Source organism: Denticeps clupeoides, chromosome 11, assembly GCF_900700375.1.
Source record: "Denticeps clupeoides chromosome 11, fDenClu1.1, whole genome shotgun sequence".
NCBI lineage: Eukaryota > Metazoa > Chordata > Actinopteri > Clupeiformes > Denticipitidae > Denticeps > Denticeps clupeoides.
In genome coordinates this window covers 19,111,311-19,129,296 of record NC_041717.1, presented here as the reverse complement: position 1 = coordinate 19,129,296, position 17,986 = coordinate 19,111,311, and the positions used below count along the sequence as shown (strand labels likewise).

Genomic DNA, 17,986 nt, shown 5'->3' with positions numbered 1-17,986 from the left:
TGGCTGTTTGTGCAACACTCATTTGTGAATTGGAGTCTTTTTTGCTCTCATGTTGCTTTTTGGCATCTGTATTAGGAATTCATATTGGCTGAGCTGAGCACAGGGGACTTGATGGTTAGATGGTTACAGCAAAATACACACACACACACACACAAAAAAAAATATATATATATATATATATATACACACACACACACACACACAGGCTGTAATACAGGGTGTAATACAGGCTGTGATATTTGATTGGAGGAGTATATGAATAAAATCGTAAAAATGTCTGGTATTTCCATTTAAGCAAACAGAAGAGTAAACTTAAATATTTTATTTAATAAACTGATAATAAACAACGAAACAAATGACAAATATACAAATGACCGGGTGGGTGACTGGGTGGGTGAGTTTCTGCCGGTTAATCTACGAGTGTGTCCCAGCTGACGTTGCAACACCCACTTGTGCAGCTTGGGTTGAGACAAACCCTGCAGGGCACACCCGCCATTCATACACCACATTCACTCACAACTACGGTCAATTTGGAGAAACCAGTCCAGCTAGGGTGCAAATCCTTTTTTTTTTGGTGCGTGAAATGTGGTCTTTTGTCATACTATGACACACGACCAAGACCTAAACCAAGACACAGACTTTTTCAAAATAAACCAAGAAACTTAACACGAGCGGCTGAGCACAAACGCATCTGAACGGTTTCAACGTGCTGAATGGTCCAGGGATCAATACCGGAGCACTGATGCAGGCAACCTTAAATAGGGAGGATGTCGTGTGCGGAGAATCAAGGGGGCGTGGCCTGCGATCAGAGCTCTGGGAGCCGTCGTCAGGTGTGCCGGGTCTCAATGGGATTCACCGGGACAGCTTTCTACAGATCATCTGGCTGGGTGGGTGTTATTCCAACAGCCTTGACCGTAAATAGATAGCACATTTCTGTTATTATAGAATTATGGCTTCTTCTTGCACCTCCCCCCAAAAAAGCTAGACTTCAAAAGCAGGCAAGGAGCAGAAGCAGAACTCAATAAAAATATATTGTTTTATACATACACTGTACAAAAATATCATTAGAAATTATTACAATTAAATGATTAAATAACCTTATTGAAGTCCGGCTTTTAATTATATTATATTCTTGTTTCTAAAAGGTTCCCTGATGATACATTAGCACAGAGGGTTATTGTCCAGTTACAGTAGCAGCCACATAAAGATAATCGAGTGTTATAAGAACTGCATTAAACACGTTTATTCTGAATGGACAGAGAAACTTTCTGAAATGACTTCACCGTCGCCACTGACGCCCCACCACGTCACCGTGATACCACTCAAAAAGGTCGTGGACCACATTATAGCTGCTGTCTGAAGCTATGTGATCGCAGGCCAGGCAGATGGGATGGGTGAATTCGTTCTGCAGTCCCAGGAGATGAGGCGTCGCCTTGAAGTATCTCCTCCAGGTGAAGTAACTCAGGTACCTCTCATCGTCCTTGTCCAGCTGTAAGAGGAATTCTGCTAGTGCTTTGGGATCAGGGAAGTCGTTGACGTGAATAAAAGAGTCGGCGGGCATGAACTCTTCGTAATTCTCTCTGGGCGGGCCCAGCACCACCGGTACGGTCCCCGCTGCCAGCGGGCCGTTGACCTTTTCGGTGATGTAGTCTTTGTGCAGGGAGTTCTCGAAGGCGAGGTAGAACTTGCAGCTGGCGATAGTGGGGTAATAATCTTCGTAACGTAGCCTGGATGCTGTTACTGCTTGACCGTAGACGTTGACCTTGACGTGTTTGACTAATTCAAAGTAGTAGTTCATTCGCGTTGTTGTTCCGGTTCCAGCGATGGCATTGCTCGCAATCCAGCAGACAAGTTTATCTTTTTTTGGCAGGACGAACTCTTCCCCATTCCTGACGATGCTTAGTTCATTTCGCACAGTAATGCCTGACCCTCGCCTGTAGGTCAGGGTCAGATTGAACAAGTGCTCCAGGCCGCTTTTTCTCGCTGTATTGGTGGGCGACTCAACATTGTACCAGATCCATTTCTGGAATGCAGGCCGTGGACTTGGGGGCATGTTCTCCATATTCCAGCCAATATTCTTGTGGTAGAAAATGACCCCTTCAGCCACATTGTACAAGGAACGGTCGTCTGTCAGAACACAGCTGTCTATGCTGAATAATGTGCTACAGTCTTTAAAGTTAAAATGCACTCCGATTGGCCACGCCCACAGCAGAACAATGGGCTTTTCTGCTTTGTTGCCCGCTTTGGAAATATTACTCTGCCCACTGACTATTTGTCCCCCTTCGCAGATGGACGTAGACGGCTTCTTAAACTCCATAAACAAAAGGGCCAAAGAACCAAGTCCCACAACAACGACCAGGATGGTGAAAGAGGCGTTGCTGCTTGAAATGGGCACCATTTTCACTGCAAACAAAATAAAACAACTTGCTTTTAGCAAATTTTGTTCACCATGCTATCAATATTTTACTAACAATAAGGAATTAAAAGATGCAATATGTGTTTGATTAACATTTGAATGTAATAAAATCTAATTAGATCATTATATCCTTTGTTTTATCCAAAAAATGTTATTTTGTATCAAAATACATTTTGTGTTACTTCAACAGTATATGAAAAGTAGTCCCATAATGCATCTCTTCAGATGCAACGCTTCTAAATGGAAGGGCTTCGTTAGTAGAATAATCCTTACTGATATGGGGGCAATATCACTATTTGACGATCACCCGCACGACACAACAATGTCTGCACCGCGAGTGCATTATAAATAACATCTACAAAGGACTTCCTTGTAAACATTTGCAGAAACAGGAGCCGTTGCGACGACTCAGCATCTGTTCTAATTGGCCACGAAGGTTTCATGGAAACGAGAAACAGAGAAACTCTCCTTACCTGAGCTGGTCGACTGTGCCGTCTGCCGTGGAAGAGGGGAAGACTTCCCCGAAGGAATAAGGAGCTGGCCACACCTTCTACATCATGTTGAGGAGCCGAGGCAGCATGGACGAGGAAGTAGGGCAGTCATCCATTCACCCGTCGCTGTCTGCTGTCAGGCGCCGGCTCACGGGAAGACAGGGACCACGAAGCTACCCGGACTCACCGTAGTAGTTCACACCTACATAGCTACTCACAACTGATCCAATGAGAGCTGCTTCCAAATTCCTGTGAGGTGTCGGGATTAATAATATGGCAACTACGAGGAAGTATGGGCAGGTGTCACCATACCTGTTTTTCAGGAAGCTCTTGTTACAGGCACCACAGACAGGTATCAGGTGAGAGATGTGCTCTGCTGTTCATCGAGACAACACTTAAAGTGTGTGAACGAGGGCCACCGTGCTGCCTAGATTTGGAGCGTTTCAAAGAGTAAGAAGCTTCTTTAAAAAAAGGAATATTTGTTAATAATCCGTGGTTATTCAGGCATGGTTTCAAAAATGGTTACCTATACTTATAACGTGTGGTTTTATTTTATTTCATTTTTACAAACAGTCAGGTTCAGTATTTCAGACTAAACCAGGTTTTTCCAGACTTACCAGGTACAGAATGTTCATCGTAGAGGGATAATAAAGTGGGAAGTGGGTTGGCTTGTTAACGCTGCTCTTTGTACTGATCTTCTGAGCGACTCCACTGTTTGGACACTTACTCATTTATGGCTTTTTTTTTTTCAGAACAAAACTGGATAGACAGGACTATGAAATAACATGTGAGGTTATGAAAAAAAAAAGTAAAAAATAAAACAAAATCAAACAATGCGAAAAGTTTTGCTGTGATGGCACCATTTCACGCTCTTGCCTTCTCTCCACCACCTTAATTTGGACAAAGAGGACGGTATCCAACAGTCCTGAAGGTTCATGCTGAACATTTTCTTACCATTCGCTCATGTTAATGAGCATCTCTTTAAGTGGCTTTTGATGTTTATAAAAGCGAACAAAGCCACCATGAAGTTGAAAAGAGGTGGCTTGTTGTCACCTGTTTTGCATAAGTATTTATCCAACATGACAAGTTAATTCAAAATTTTATTTGTCCCAGCTCGCCATGGCTGCAACCAAGTTTTGTTTAGTCTAAATAATGAGAAAAATCTCCCTTTCCAATTCTAATCTGCTAGTGGGGACAAAAGAAAATGACACAGAAGTCATTAATTTGGACAATTTAGGATGTTCACTCAGTTATTAATTGTGTTTCTTTTTGATTTGTAGGCAAAATGGGTTCCAGGTCTATCCACGGCATTTATCTCTTGGTCTTCACAGTGGTTCTGAGCCTGGGCTCCTTGATTCTCTTGTCCGTGTATGAAAAATCATCTTTGTCACCCTGCTCAGCTTCTCCGGAGCTCCGTGGCGAAATGTCAGCCATGACAAATAAGAGCACGAAGCCCATCGTCCTGTTGTGGTTCTGGCCAATCGGCGTGCACTTTGACCTTAACGACTGCGGCACGTACTTCAACATCGACAGCTGTCTCCTGACTGACAATCACTCCATGTACGACGTGGCCGATGGAGTCATCTTCTACCACAAGAACATCGGCTGGTACTCAGAGAACATGCCGCCGGGCCCGCGGCCTCCATTCCAGAAATGGATCTGGTTCAATGTCGAGTCCCCCACCAACACGGCAAGGAAGAGTTACCTACAGCACTTGTTCAATCTGACCCTGTCCTACAGACGCGATTCGGGCGTCACTGTGCGCAACGAACTAAGCATCGTCAGGACAGAGGAAGAGTTTGTCCTGCCAAAAAAAGACAAACTTGTTTGCTGGATTGCGAGCAATAAGCTCCCAGTCACCGGGGCGACCACGAGGATGAATTATTATTTTGAGCTAAGCAAGCACATCGATGTCAGCGTTTACGGCCTCGCCGTGGCAGGAAGGCGGCTGAGCTACGACGAGTACTACTCCACTATCGCCAGTTGCAAGTTCTACCTCGCCTTCGAGAACTCCCTGCACAAAGACTACATCACCGAAAAGGTCAACGGCCCGCTGGCAGCAGGGACCGTACCGGTGGTGCTGGGCCCGCCCAGAGAGAATTACGAAGAGTTCATGCCCGCCGACTCTTTTATTCACGTCAACGACTTCCCTGATCCCAAAGCACTAGCAGAATTCCTCTTACGGCTGGACAAGGACGATGGGAGGTACCTGAGTTACTTCACCTGGAGGAGATACTTCAAGGCGACGCCTCATCTCCTAACGATGCATAATGAATTCACGCAGCCTATTTGTTTAGCCTGTGATCACATAGCCAGAGATAACAGCTATAATATAGTCCATGACCTTTTCCTTTGGTATCATGGCAGTTAAGGTGAGTGCGATACTAACACTAGTTTTAAAGTATAATATTTTGCAGCATCTACTGGCATGTATGTGAAGGTGATGAATAAAGTATCTATCTATCTATCTATCTATCTATCTATCTATCTATCTATCTATCTATCTATCTATCTATCTATCTATCTATCTATCTATCTATCTATCTATCTATCTATCTATCTATCTATCTATCTATCTATCTATCCATCTATCACAAGGAACTGAGAACTACACATGTGCCAACAGGGGGTGACAGAGTGCTGCTGGACTGTGACTATTCTAATCTCAAAGCCAATTTCTATAAATTACAGTCATACATTCTGTGTGTGTGTGTGTGTGTGTGTGTATAAATCAGAAAGAGCGTTCATATAAGAATGGTCATCTAAAATAATAATGATTTGCTTAATTAGTCTGAAATGAACGAGTATGTTTCCTAACAGCTATGGCTACCAATATTGTACATGGGAACAGGTCAATTAAAATCCCAAGAAAATTACACAAATTCCATGATGAAATAGTTCCGATATTAATTTACATTTATGCGTCTGGCAGATGGCATTATCCAAAAGCGCTTTTAAATTTCTAACAGTGAATCCAACTGGGACCCCTGGGACCCAGGCTATAAAAACCTTTATTCTAACAGCCTGGACAGGTCATTTTCTTTTAGGTGCGATGGAAAAACTGTTCTGTCAGAATGTGGAAAGACCTGATATCCCACATTTTGGCTTTACTAATCTGGACAGATTATCCAAAATTTGGAGGAACGCATTTACATATAGAGCATTTACCAGACGCCCTTATCCAGAGCGACTTACAATCAGTAGTTACAGGGACAGTCCCCCCTGGACCAATTTAGGATTAAGTGTCTTGCTCAGGGACACAGTGGTAGTAAGTGGGATTCGAACCTGGGTCTTCTGGTTCATAGGTGAGTGTTACTTGTTCTCTGATTTTGCTGCAAAGATGGACTTTTTTTTTTATTAACATCTGCTTATAGTAGTTCAGTTTTAATAAACACAGGCTTAAAACAATGAACAGATTTAATAAATCACAGGTTACACATGATGGGTGAGGAATACTGGGAAAAAAAGGCAGGATCTTTATTTTGAGGTTCGGATTGCCAGATTTCTGGAACGAGTATAAAAACCAGTGCTCATTGTAACTGTGTAGGCTGAATTATATCAAATAAAAGTGGAAGAAACGGACCAGGCTACATCGATATAAGTATTTCCCCAAAGAAGTTGCACTTGTAAACATCGTATGCTCGCAGCACTATTCAAGTAACAGAAAGGAGTACCGATACTATGCAGGTAATGCGGTGTGAACTACAGTACTGTACACTGTTCTCGGATCAAAGCATGTACACAAGCTCGCGAGGCTCTGACCGACACCGGGCGTTCATGGCGCCGCGCAGGAGAGGAGGCTCTCTCTCTCTCTCTCGCCGGGCACCACGAGGCCTGATACCGAAGCCTGCTGCAGCCCACCGCCAAGCACATGTGGACGTGGATGAGATTAAATACATTCAAAATATTGCGGCCACACAACAATACTCATAAACAGCTCAATACAGCAATTTGTGGGCGATCCTAGAACAATATGGTTAAAATTTTTTTTTTTTTTTTTTTGAGGGGGGGTTGGCACCCAAAATCTGGCATGTCTCATGGCGTTCCCACTATGTTTGCAGTAATTTAGCTATGAAATACTGTACTTCCACTGATAGTGTAACAGCACTGCATCGTCACTATTGTGCTGGTTGACAACACCGCATTCTGCCTCCCATTGAGGCAATGAATAACACCATGGAATTGATGTCTGGAACTTTTTTATCCCAACGGGATTCAGGTGCTTGTTTCCGATTCACATTTTCCCATCACTCTCTGCAAGAAAAGCAAGGAATGGGCATCTCATAAGCGCGTCAAACATGGCAGACAGTGACCTCTAGTGCTACGCATATGGATTTTTTATGTCTCTGTGGCAGCACGTACCGTTTGAAGCACCGTGTGTCTTCTGATTCGACACCAAAGCAGCAGGACTTAAACCTTTAAAGCAAGTACAGATAAAAAAAAAACAAAAGTTAATTTCTTAAGATCATTAGGTAAAAAATTATTCATATTTTGCTTAAAAGTGTAAAGGTGAGTTTAATTGTCGAGAAATAATGAACGTCAGGTAATTGATCATCAGACAGAAAAAAAAGAGTGTCCCACCACTGGCCACGCCCTCTATTCAGACTTATCTTGACCCCCAACCGCTCCACCTACAAACATGCAATGGTGGAGCCAGAACTGCTGGTTCAAACAAACCACCCTGTCTGCCATGACCCAGAAAGAACTGCCAAAAAAAAAAATCACTAATGAAAATGCACGATAACTCATCTTCCTGTTATTTGTAGGTACCTTGGTAGGGGTCATACTGGCCAGACAAGAGCGTGTAGCCCATGCCGAGGTGTGTGTGATGGTGTGTGTGGAGATGCTGAGAGAAGTCCTGTTCAGAGTCCCTCCTGCACTCTGGCGAGCTTCTTTCTCCTGGCTGTGGGTAAAAGAAAAAATAAAGATGCACACTGAAATGCACAGATAATGGAGAAGGATGGTGCTGCACCTTCATACTGCTGGCATGTTGGTCTCAGGTGCAGTTCTGCAAGCGACTGGTATTTCTGAGGGTGTGCATGGGGGTGGTTCAATGGAACCCCAGTTAGATCTTTATCTTTAATAATAATTCTATGACAGTCTATATGATCATGGCACTTCCAGAACGTACTTCAGCTTTAACTAACTGAACTGTGGTACAAGATAACCAAATACAGTTTTATAAATAATAAAGAATGGGAAACAGATACAGTCATAGGGTGTACTGACAAATAATAATAATACCATTAAGCCCCAACCTCAAGATAATGAACAATAACAAATTCCATTACAATAGTCAATTCAGAATCATTGTAATAACATTTTCAGTGTGAAGTATTCCTATCACTGTGTAGGTGCTTTAATATTACTGACTTGAGAACCATGAGAAATTGCAAAAAAAAAAAAAAAGAATAAAAACCTCACCCTGATTTTTACAATCTACTTTACCCATAGTGCATTGGAACTGATGGAAACATTATATATTCAAGCATAAATTATATATTCAAAATATTAAAGCAATAAAATCTGTAAGACTAAAAGATTTGTAAGGGCTTGAAAACATTGTTTTGTAGAAAAAAAGAAGGATTTACATAATATAATATATATAATATATATATAAAATATAATATAATATAATGGCTGTAAATTTAAAAAAAAAATAGTGATTTGTGGTGAAGAAGCCACTCACTGGCTTGCTGTTCACGCTACAGATGCTGGTCTGAGACAAGTCAGAGTCTTCTCGCCCCACTGTCTTCCCAAACAGAGGATAATGGAAGCCTGACAACATGACAACATCATGAGTCAACACGGGCGGAGTGAACTGTTCTGCTCTGTGAAAATGAGAATGCATCCATAACCGCTGCACACTTGCACCGACAACCCGTCTGAGTACAACATTACAACTCTCGTCCCTTTTTCACAGCACCGCCAGACGTCCTGAGTCGCATTACCTGTGTAGTTGTGCACCAGCGCCGGGGACACGACCCTGTAGGAGTTATTACTGGGCTCACACAGGTGCAGGTACGGGTAGGAGTGCTGATAGTGAATGTACGGCTGCTGCGGACTGGCGGGCGGCGAGGCGTCCTTCGACTCGCCCGCCAGGTCCGCGGCCACGTCTTCGTCTTTATCCCCGCCGCTCTCCTCCTGCTCTGTCCCAGCGGCATCTTGCCCGTTGTTGTTACTCGGAGGCCCGGCCCCCGTCTTGCCCTCCAGCTCAGAGGTCACCTCCGGCCTTTTAGACCTGTCGGCGTGCAGCTCTGTGAAGACCTTGCACACTTCCTTACTCTGCTGGTTGGCGTATTTGCCGGGAAACGGCCTGCTCCAGCAGTGGGACTCGCAATCCTACATCAGGAGGAAAGACGGCTATCAAACGTAGGGCACGTTTCTCTTCTCCGCTGCGGTTAATGCGCCTGATCGTTCAAAGTATCTACAGAAGGCAGTAAGGGAGCTAGCGTTCTGCACGTTTCATCGTCTTTAACACGAAGAAAATACGGCCGAAAACGCGGCTGAGAGAAGAAGATTACGCGGCAAAAGAGCAGAGCATACATCTGGCGTTCGGACGTTCAGGCATAAACACGGCGAGTAAAGGCTTTTAAAAAAAAGCATTCCCGTTAAGCGTTATTCCGTCAATGCCGTTCCGAAAAAGGCACAGGGACCCGAGTGACTTACATTCAAACACGACACATTCGAGTCCACATGGCATTGCACGCTCACGTCCGTCCCAGACACAAACTCGTCAGACTCGAGCCTTTGCTCTTTCGCCGGCCTGACCTGCGGCTGCTTCTCCGGCTCTACGTAAGCGTGTCCAGCTTTGCCGGCGCCTCGGGACGGGACATCGTCTTTAGGCTCCGGCTCCTGGGCGCCCTGCTGGCCTCGGCGCTTGCCCTCGTCGCCGCACGGCTCCGCCGGCGGCTTGTGGTCGGCGCCGGTGCTCCGGGCGTACTGTCCGTAGTACAGCGACTGGGCCAGGGCGGTCTGAGTCTGGGACATGGCCAGCTGGAGCTGCGAATTCACCACCTCCTTTTTCCTGGTCTGCGCCGAGTCCGGGATTTTCTTCTCCTCGCTGCCTTCTTTCAACTCGTCCTTTTTGGCTTTGCCGTCGTAGGCCGCGGAGATCTTCAGGAACGTAGCGTTCGGCTGGCCCACGTGCATGTACCCCTGGAGGCAGTAGGGTTCGTAGCCATGGTAGTAGAGCTGGGACGACTGCACTTCTTTCGGGGGCGTGGAGGTCAACTTTGTGCTCGGAGCGCCGGGATTCGCCTCAGGAGCCGCGTTGGTTTTGGACCTGCTGGCCGAGCGGCTTTCTGAGCCGCCGTCATCGGCGGCGTCGGATATGTCCGAATACGCAGGACTGTTGGTCTTGGCGGCGCTGCTGTCCCCGTTCGGGATGCCAGAGTCCAGTCGAGAGCAGCTGCCAATGGAAGGACTCGGGGCGTTGTCCGTAAACGTGTACACCTTGTCCGCCTCCGCTCGGATACTGGCCATCCGGCTCTCTTGGGACTCGCCTGGACCGCTGGCCACTTCCTGTTTACTTAAATGCTCCTTCAAGAGGCTGATGGAAAAGTCTTTGCCCATGCCCTTGTCCTCTAGCTTTATGTGAACGTTGTCCACTTTCGGACCCCTCGTGTCTTTAGGAAGTCGCTCTTTGAGTCGTTGCTTCTCCTTCCGTTTGCCGTCTTTGCTAATGACCAGAGTCGTGTTCGCCAAACTTGGCTGCACGATGATGTCCAGTTTTGGCTTTATTGGTTTGAGAGGGAGTCCCTTTGTTTTTCTGAGTGCCACGGTCAGCGATGGTTGGTGGCAGCTTCCGTCCGTGCTGTTTGCGGAAAATTCCGATGTTGGAATTGCAATGAGCTTTGGCGGCGCGACAATAAACCTGCTCTTGGGCTTTGACGAATATCGGTCCAATTTGTTATTGTCCTTTTTGCCCGGGTCGTCAATGTCCCGCTTGTCAATTACATCCTCTGCCTCAAGTTTTGGCATCTCCACCATGGAATTACGGTCTGTGATGAGACAGTTCTCGAGAACCACCGTCATGTTGGAGATGATGGGTAAATTACTCAAGTCGTCAATGGGACCCTCTTTGCTCAACGGGTGCTTTCGCACTTTGGATGCAATTACAGGACTTGGGATGCTGTTGAGCATGAACCTTTTGCTCTTTGAGGAGCCCAGAGCACCAAGCTTGGGTACCGAACTTGCCTTCTTTGAAGCAGAACTGTTAGTTTCGGAGCAAGCAAAGGTCACGTCCTCCTCCTCCGACAGCCTGTCCTCGTTCTCCACGTCGAAATCGTGCTTCCCGTCAGCGTCCAGGTGAGCGTGGGACTGGTGGTAGCGCAGCCCGTTGATATGCTTGTATTTCTTATTACAGTTGGGGTGTGGACAGTCTATCAGCATGGGGGCGTGGCACACCTGGTCGAGGAACACAGGGTCGGACTTCCCCTGTGGCGTTGAGGGAGCACTCCGGGACTTGCCACGCACCCTCTTGCCGTTGTCGTTCTTGATGTCCTCCGTGATTAAACTCAGGTCCAGGTCTGCAGGCACTTTGTTTTTGCGTTTGCCGTAGGCCAGTGGGCTGGACTTCAGGTCGTCCTCGGGGCAGAAAGGAGGGGTCCTGCAGTTGTTGATGAGGTTCAGGCTCCCTCTCCGGCCTTTGCCGCCGATTGCCACGCCACGACGTTTGTGAGGCAGTCCTCGGACCTTGGGAAGGACAGGATCAACCAAGGGCTGGCCAGGAATGTTCAGGCGCATCCGTTTACTGCGGCCACGCCCACCTTGCATCTCAGCATCACTGGTGGGTGATTCACAAAATCTAAAAGATATAGACCGAGACAGACCTGTTATAGAGCATCGTTAGACATTGTTTACCCACAAAACATATTATTGTTGTCTTTGTCATGCATTTATGATATTTTGCTCAAGTATGAGTAGTTTTAGTCCAAAGTAATAACAATGAAGTACAAGTAAAAAGTTTTCATCCAAATATTTACTCAATTAAGAGTACAAATGCATCTGGTGATAAAACTACTAAAGTTTTTTATAAACAATGTATTCAGACAGAAAAATTTGATTTATTCACAATTTACTAGAGGCCAGTTTGCATTATTTACACCATCTTGTAAAAAATCACCTTGGTGGCGCCCAGTCATGCTTGGTGCAATCCAGGAGGGTCCCCACATACGTCCTTTTCCTCCAGGTTACGTTCACCACTAGCACACCTGCAATTCAGACAGAGCATCTAAATAGAGTGTACAGCTTATTTCATAAATATTGGGCTTTTTGTCCCGCTATATGAATCTGTCATGCTCTTTGCATCCTTCGTAAAGTTACAAACTATCTAGGATCCCATGATAAGACTTTAACATCACGTTCATACATTTACAGATACATTGCAGGGGAAATTAAATTGTTTCTCAACTGACGGGCTTGTCTGTGTCTGTGTACGATGAAACATGTGCCACCGATCACATTCAAAAATCCCCAGATTGTCATTCAAAAATCGCTACAATTTTGCAATAATGCTCAACAACTAATGAAACACCATTAGAAGGGCAAAATCCAAAGCAGTGGTCTGTTCGGCACAATTTGGTGGATCTGATCTAATCACAAATTAGCATGGCCGCCATAAATAATCAAGGCAGTGGCGGTGTTTTTTTTATATACATTTTGACTATAACATGTTATTTATTCATTCATTTATTTATGTGTTTGTTTATTTGTTTGGATGTTATGCTTTGGAATTAACATAAAAACCCCTCCTATTCATTACTTTATTGGTTACCTTAAGTGAAATTAAGTGAAAGAAAAAGAATAAAAAAAAATTAATACATTTTAACAGCCTCCCAGCCTTTTGAGATGAACATATTACCAGAATCGATACTGCCATGAACTGTGCAGCCCTAATTGAGGGGAAATCAGATGATAAATTAGACAGAGACTCATTAGCAGTTACTAACTGTTCAGCTGACTGACAGTCCACGTTTTTTTTTTTTTTTTTAATTCTCTGGATGAAAAAGATTATCACAGCGAGCATGTCTGTGGCTCATCAGGGACAGTTTCATTAATGTCTCCACATTGTATTTATGGAGGTAGTCCTCGTCAAATGCCAAGGATTAAAATGGTGGTGGGCAATTACTGCTCGCTTAATCAATATGCAGCCGGTGTCTCTACTCCCCCGAAGCGCTCAGATGGATGATTCCACCGAACTGCTGCTGCTGCTGGAGCTGTGAAATCCCTGTGATGCCCATTCTGTTTGTGCAGCCGAGGACGCTTCCTCTGAATCTTTATTTTTTTACAGCGAAGTCCCCCACTCGACCAGACAGACGCATTGGACATGTTCTGTGGCTTTTCTTTTAAAAAATGTCTCCTGGCTGTCCTCTGGGTGTCTGGCTGTTAAATTATTCTTTTCAGAGATCACGCGTCCTCTGAGGCGTTCACGATTATTCTTATTCATTTTTTTTTTCCAAAACGATCAAGCCACGTGACAGACATTTTGCAGTGACAAAAGTTTGTCTTCTTTAATACATTTTCCATCTGTGCATGTATCTAAGATCTTCCCTTCTGGTCCCTCCATCGCTGAAAAGGAAAAACTCTTCTCCGTCTTGGCCCCTCGGTGGTGGAATGAACTTCCAGCTCAGTCACTGAGCACCTTCACATGGCAGCTCAAGACCTTCCTCTTTAGAGAATATTTAGATGAACTCGTAACCTTCTTATCGTCTGACTTTTACATTTACATTTACAGCATTTATCAGACGCCCTTATCCAGAGCGACTTACAGTCAGTAGTTACAGGGACTGTCCCCCCCTTGAGACACCCAGGGTTAAGTGTCTTGCTCAGGGACACAATGGTAGTAAGTGGGATTTGAACCTGGGTCTTCTGGTTCATAGGCAAGTGTGTTACCCACTAGGCTACTACCACCCTATACTTCTGTATAGAATCTACAACAGAGTGAATAAAAATACTGTATTCATAGTTGGGGGTCCTAGTGAACCAGAACTGATCACTTCATCCATGGTAACCTGGAAGCACGTTGTAAGTCGCTCTGGATGAGGGCGTCTGCCAAACGTCATAAATGTAAATGTCGTGACCTGAGTGGACCATGCCAACAGACTCGGGCGTCGCCTTTTCTGTAAATGTGTCACTTCACACAGCGGTGTGATTGCAGGAAGCTCGGCGCAAGGCGAACGGCCCCGCCAGTTCAGTCGCGCCTTACTGGCTGACTGGGCCCGTAAATGCACCCTCTCACTCACGCCGATCCCGCCGCTGGCGCTGAACGCCGAGGCTATTAAGCGCTGCGACTAATCGCAGCCGAATTAGTCATCTGATTTGCGGCGTGTCACTGGGTCTCCCCGATCTGTCGGCGGTGATGAACAGCGTGTTTATACTCGGCGCGGGCCGCGGAAACAGGCCACCGCACTAAATCAATTCCGTCCAGACTGGAGATGCCGCCACCTTCCCGCCCTTTTTTTTTTTTAATCAGAACGCCTTTCGGTCTTGGCAGCCACGTGGCATCGCGCTTTGGAGGAGTCGGCCACTCACCCTCTTCCGTTTCGTGCCAGACGATGCCCTCCAGGTTGACGCTTGTGCCCGGCTGACACGGCCCCGCTGAACCCGCGTCGCAGGCCTTTCCGGCCTCCTGGGTGTTGGTGCCAATGGACCGAGTCGCTACATGCAACTGCATTAAAGGAAAAAAAAAAAAAAACATTTTAAATAACAAAAAATTAATAATGTCAAAAATATACTTTTTTTGTTCCTGTAAAACTGCTGCTGTATCCCTGGCATTTTCCTACTGACATTTATAACTGCTGCTGATGCAATAAATGAATGCGCCACCTAGACTGCATAACTGTGATTTTTGCACACTTTCAGCACAGGAAGTTGGGATTTCTGCACACATCAGTTGCTGGTTTCCAGGACAGATGAAATTAGATACGAAATAAAATGGCTAAAGTTCTGGACGGCTTTCATGGCCCAATCATTACAGGGACCAGGAAATTTTATTAGGTTTTTTATTTACATTATCCAGAGCGCCTTACAATCAGTAGTTAAAGGGACAGTCCCCTTGGAGACACTCAGGGTTAAGTGTCTGTACTTAACAAAAAGTGGAGACCTGGCCTCCACAGGCACCGGACCTGAACCCAATCCAGATGGTTTGGGGTGAGCTGGACCAACAAGTGCTAAACACCTCTGGGAACTCCTTCAAGACTGTTGGAGAAGCATTTCAGGTGACGACCTCTTGAAGCTCATCGAGAGAATGCCAAGAGTGTTCAAAGCAGCAATCAGAGCAAAGAAACTAGAATATAAAACATGTTTTCTGTTATTTCACCTTTTTTTGTTAAGTACATAACTCCACATGTGTTCATTCGTAGTTTTGATGCCTTCAGTGAGAATCTACCAACGTAATTGGTCATGAAAATAAAGAAAACACATTGAACGAGAAGGTGTGTCCAGACTTTTGGCCCGTACTGTATATATGTTTTTTTTTTCAGACCGCAAAGTATCTGTATTCCAACTACAGAGGATCCATGTCTGATGTCTGTTCTCCACACGTAACGTCACATTGTAGAATGTTTCTGGTGCATGTTGGGGGAGTTTCCCAGAATTCCTCTAGGCAATAATCTTTCGATTTGTGCTCAATAGGATTTCGTTTGTTGTGAAATAGCCATGTTACTCAGTTCTTTTATTATACCTGTTAGGTCTGCGTCGACCTACGTGACCTCCGGCTTCTGCTATTGGTTCATAAAGGAAACTCGTCCCCTGATAATCTACCACTGATGAATGGCTGATGAGCGAACTAGGCTGTATTTCCTGCACACTTTTACCAGTGTGAAGTGTGTTTGAGTGTGAACAGGGCCAGTGGCCCCGCATATCCTCTAATAAATAAAAACCTCCATCTGCCGGTGGGTAAAACGAATGCTGCCACTCGCTGAGGATGAGGACGAAGATGTCAGTCCCGGCCAGCAGTTTGTGGGTTTCGGGAGGGTGAAGGGAAAGTTGGTGACAGACAGGAAAACTGCCCATCCGGCTGAATGCTGGCGGTCCACGCTGCCGAGACAAAATAAAGATGGCTCCCCACTTACTGTCCACCTCGCCACTCATCCAGCACGCCTTTCAAAAGGGAGGCCAGGTGGAGACGCTGCCCCCCCCCCCCCCTTTCCCCTGCCAACTCTCCCTGGAAATACAGCAGGCATCGGGTGGCTGTGTCCCCCTCCCCGCCCGTCCCTATGAAACGGTAAATAACGGCTGACAACAAGCTCGGACACACAGCGGTGTCTTTGTCGCGCAGGTGAAGTGGCTCCACGACCTGACACCGTGTGACAAGGACGATGCCGGCGCCTGCAATAAAGGCGTTCAGCAAAAGCATCATGTGTATACTTATTACTATTATTATTATTAATAATAATAATGCTGCATGGGTGAAAACGGTGCATTATCAGACATGTTTTTTTTCTTCTTCTTTCTGGGCCCAGTGCACCCCACTGCTGTCAAGAAATCATCCCGCAGATGGCACCCCGACGCACAATGGCAGTAAGATGGAGGTGTGCGGGAGCCCGGCGACGGAAGACGGGGATGGCGGCGACGGTGGGGGGGGCGGGCGGAGAATTTTGTCGACCTCTCACCGTTCTCGGCGATTCCTCGATCTTCCCGACAACAATGGCGCGGCCGTCCCCCGTCTCCCACGCCGCGTCCGGGCTCGGCTTCTCCTTCCTGCGGCCCCGCTTCTCCTCCCCGCCTTTGGCGCAGGGGTGCCGGGTCCTCTCCGGAGCCTCCCCGGGGCGTCCTTGAGCCCGCTTACCCATGCATACTTTCGGAAGCCTCTCGCCGCTCCGCTTCACTTTGAATTTCCGGGGCTCGGCGGCGGCGGAGGGCTGCGCGGAGGCGGACGCGCTCAGGCCGCCCAGCGCGGCGGCGGCGCAGCCGAAGGCGGCGTCCTCCGGGCGCCGCCGGACGCCCGGAACGCGGTTCATCTCCAGCTTGCGTCGATCCCGCTCCAGCTCCGCGTCCAGGTGGACGATCAGGTTCCCCAGGCCGATCTCCCAGTCATCGCCGCTGTCGCCGGCGTCCGCCCCGCTCGCCCGGACCCTCTCCTCCGCGGACGGGATGACTGACATGCTCCAGACAGGATTCCTGACGCTGATGAATCCCGAGCCGAGCGGGAGCGGTGCGCGACTCTACCTGGCGACTGGGTGGGGGGGAATAATAATAATAATAATAATAGTAATAAAAAACAGGATTTCAAAAAAAAAAAAAAAGATCTTACGGTCAAACGATCGTCCCGTCGCATTTAGTCCAGCAAACACACGCCAACAGCATCGTTCACGGTATTTCGGTACCGAATCGACATCTTGTTCCCGATACTTTCTAAAATCTATATAGAATCAATTAAACCTTTAAATCTCCAGTTTTTTGTTCAAGGGGGGAATTCATAACTGATTTACAACAAAGAATACATTCTTAAAAATACATTCATTGTGGCTCTCCTGTTTTTACTTATACATTTTTTTTTTTTTAGTATTTCTTTATGCCAGTGCGAATGGATTGTAGGAAATCATTTTGAAATCTTACTGGGTTTATTATTGTGTGTGTGTGTGTGTGTGTGTGTGTGTGTGTGTGTGTGTGTGTCTTTTTTTGGGTGCCACACTAATATAAAAACACCACCTGGTCTGTGAGAAATGATCATTGTGGTGGTTCACTGCGCCATGCACCTCGCACAAATGTGACATGGGGAAATTGGCACACTCTCAATTTAAGTGAAGTGAAAGTGGAGTGATTGTCATAGTGAAACTATGACAAAAATGTATAAATACATTATAATTTTTCTTTGTCTAGCACCTAACAATCTCTGAGCATGCTCTTCACTGACAAGTTGAGCATTATCAGGGCTCTTAGTTTGTAAACTCAATATTCTATAGAAATCGAACGAGAATTGCTGGTGTCTTCCTCTTGTAAGTCGCTTTGGATAAAAGCGTCAGCTAAATAAAGTAAAGTGAAACACTGCAGCACAGCACACGGTGACACAACGAAATGTGTCCTCTGCTTTTAACCGTCACCCTTGGTGGGCAGTGGGCAGCCATGACAGGCG

General features: G+C 46.1%; 3 protein-coding genes across 3 annotated transcripts; 1 reads left to right on the top strand and 2 right to left on the bottom strand.

The window, feature by feature from the left end:
- Positions 1-307: 307 nt before the first annotated feature.
- Positions 308-3,650, bottom strand: LOC114799921 (alpha-(1,3)-fucosyltransferase 9-like). Its single transcript, XM_028996894.1, has 2 exons — positions 2,890-3,650; positions 308-2,403 (listed from the first exon to the last, which is right to left on the bottom strand). The coding sequence occupies exon 2, from the start codon at positions 2,396-2,398 to the stop codon at positions 1,280-1,282; it is 1,119 nt and encodes a 372-aa protein (XP_028852727.1). The 5' UTR covers positions 2,399-2,403; positions 2,890-3,650; the 3' UTR covers positions 308-1,279.
- On the top strand, positions 3,243-6,549 carry LOC114799923 (alpha-(1,3)-fucosyltransferase 9-like). Its single transcript, XM_028996897.1, has 2 exons — positions 3,243-3,266; positions 4,188-6,549. Exon 2 carries the CDS (start codon positions 4,193-4,195, stop codon positions 5,276-5,278), a length of 1,086 nt encoding a protein of 361 aa, XP_028852730.1. The 5' UTR covers positions 3,243-3,266; positions 4,188-4,192; the 3' UTR covers positions 5,279-6,549.
- On the bottom strand, positions 6,307-17,066 carry znf608 (zinc finger protein 608). The gene is made up of 9 exons (XM_028996893.1): positions 16,524-17,066; positions 14,443-14,578; positions 12,035-12,122; positions 9,577-11,716; positions 8,859-9,249; positions 8,597-8,685; positions 7,678-7,810; positions 7,270-7,323; positions 6,307-7,161 (listed from the first exon to the last, which is right to left on the bottom strand). The coding sequence occupies exons 1-9, from the start codon at positions 17,013-17,015 to the stop codon at positions 7,142-7,144; spliced, it is 3,543 nt and encodes a 1,180-aa protein (XP_028852726.1). The 5' UTR covers positions 17,016-17,066; the 3' UTR covers positions 6,307-7,141.
- Between the last annotated feature and the right edge of the window lie 920 nt (positions 17,067-17,986).

Excerpts from the sequence above, each read along its gene's own strand:
- LOC114799921 (XM_028996894.1), bottom strand. The coding sequence starts at position 2,398 with ATGGTGCCCATTTCAAGCAGCAACGCCTCTTTCACCATCCTGGTCGTT.
- LOC114799923 (XM_028996897.1), top strand. The coding sequence starts at position 4,193 with ATGGGTTCCAGGTCTATCCACGGCATTTATCTCTTGGTCTTCACAGTG.
- znf608 (XM_028996893.1), bottom strand. The coding sequence starts at position 17,015 with ATGTCAGTCATCCCGTCCGCGGAGGAGAGGGTCCGGGCGAGCGGGGCG. Across the intron at positions 9,250-9,576 it reads CGAATGTGTCGTGTTTGAAT|GATTGCGAGTCCCACTGCTG; the intron begins GTAAGTCACTCG and ends CTCCTGATGTAG. Across the intron at positions 7,324-7,677 it reads CCAGTATGACCCCTACCAAG|GTTTAAGTCCTGCTGCTTTG; the intron begins GTACCTACAAAT and ends CTTGCTTTAAAG.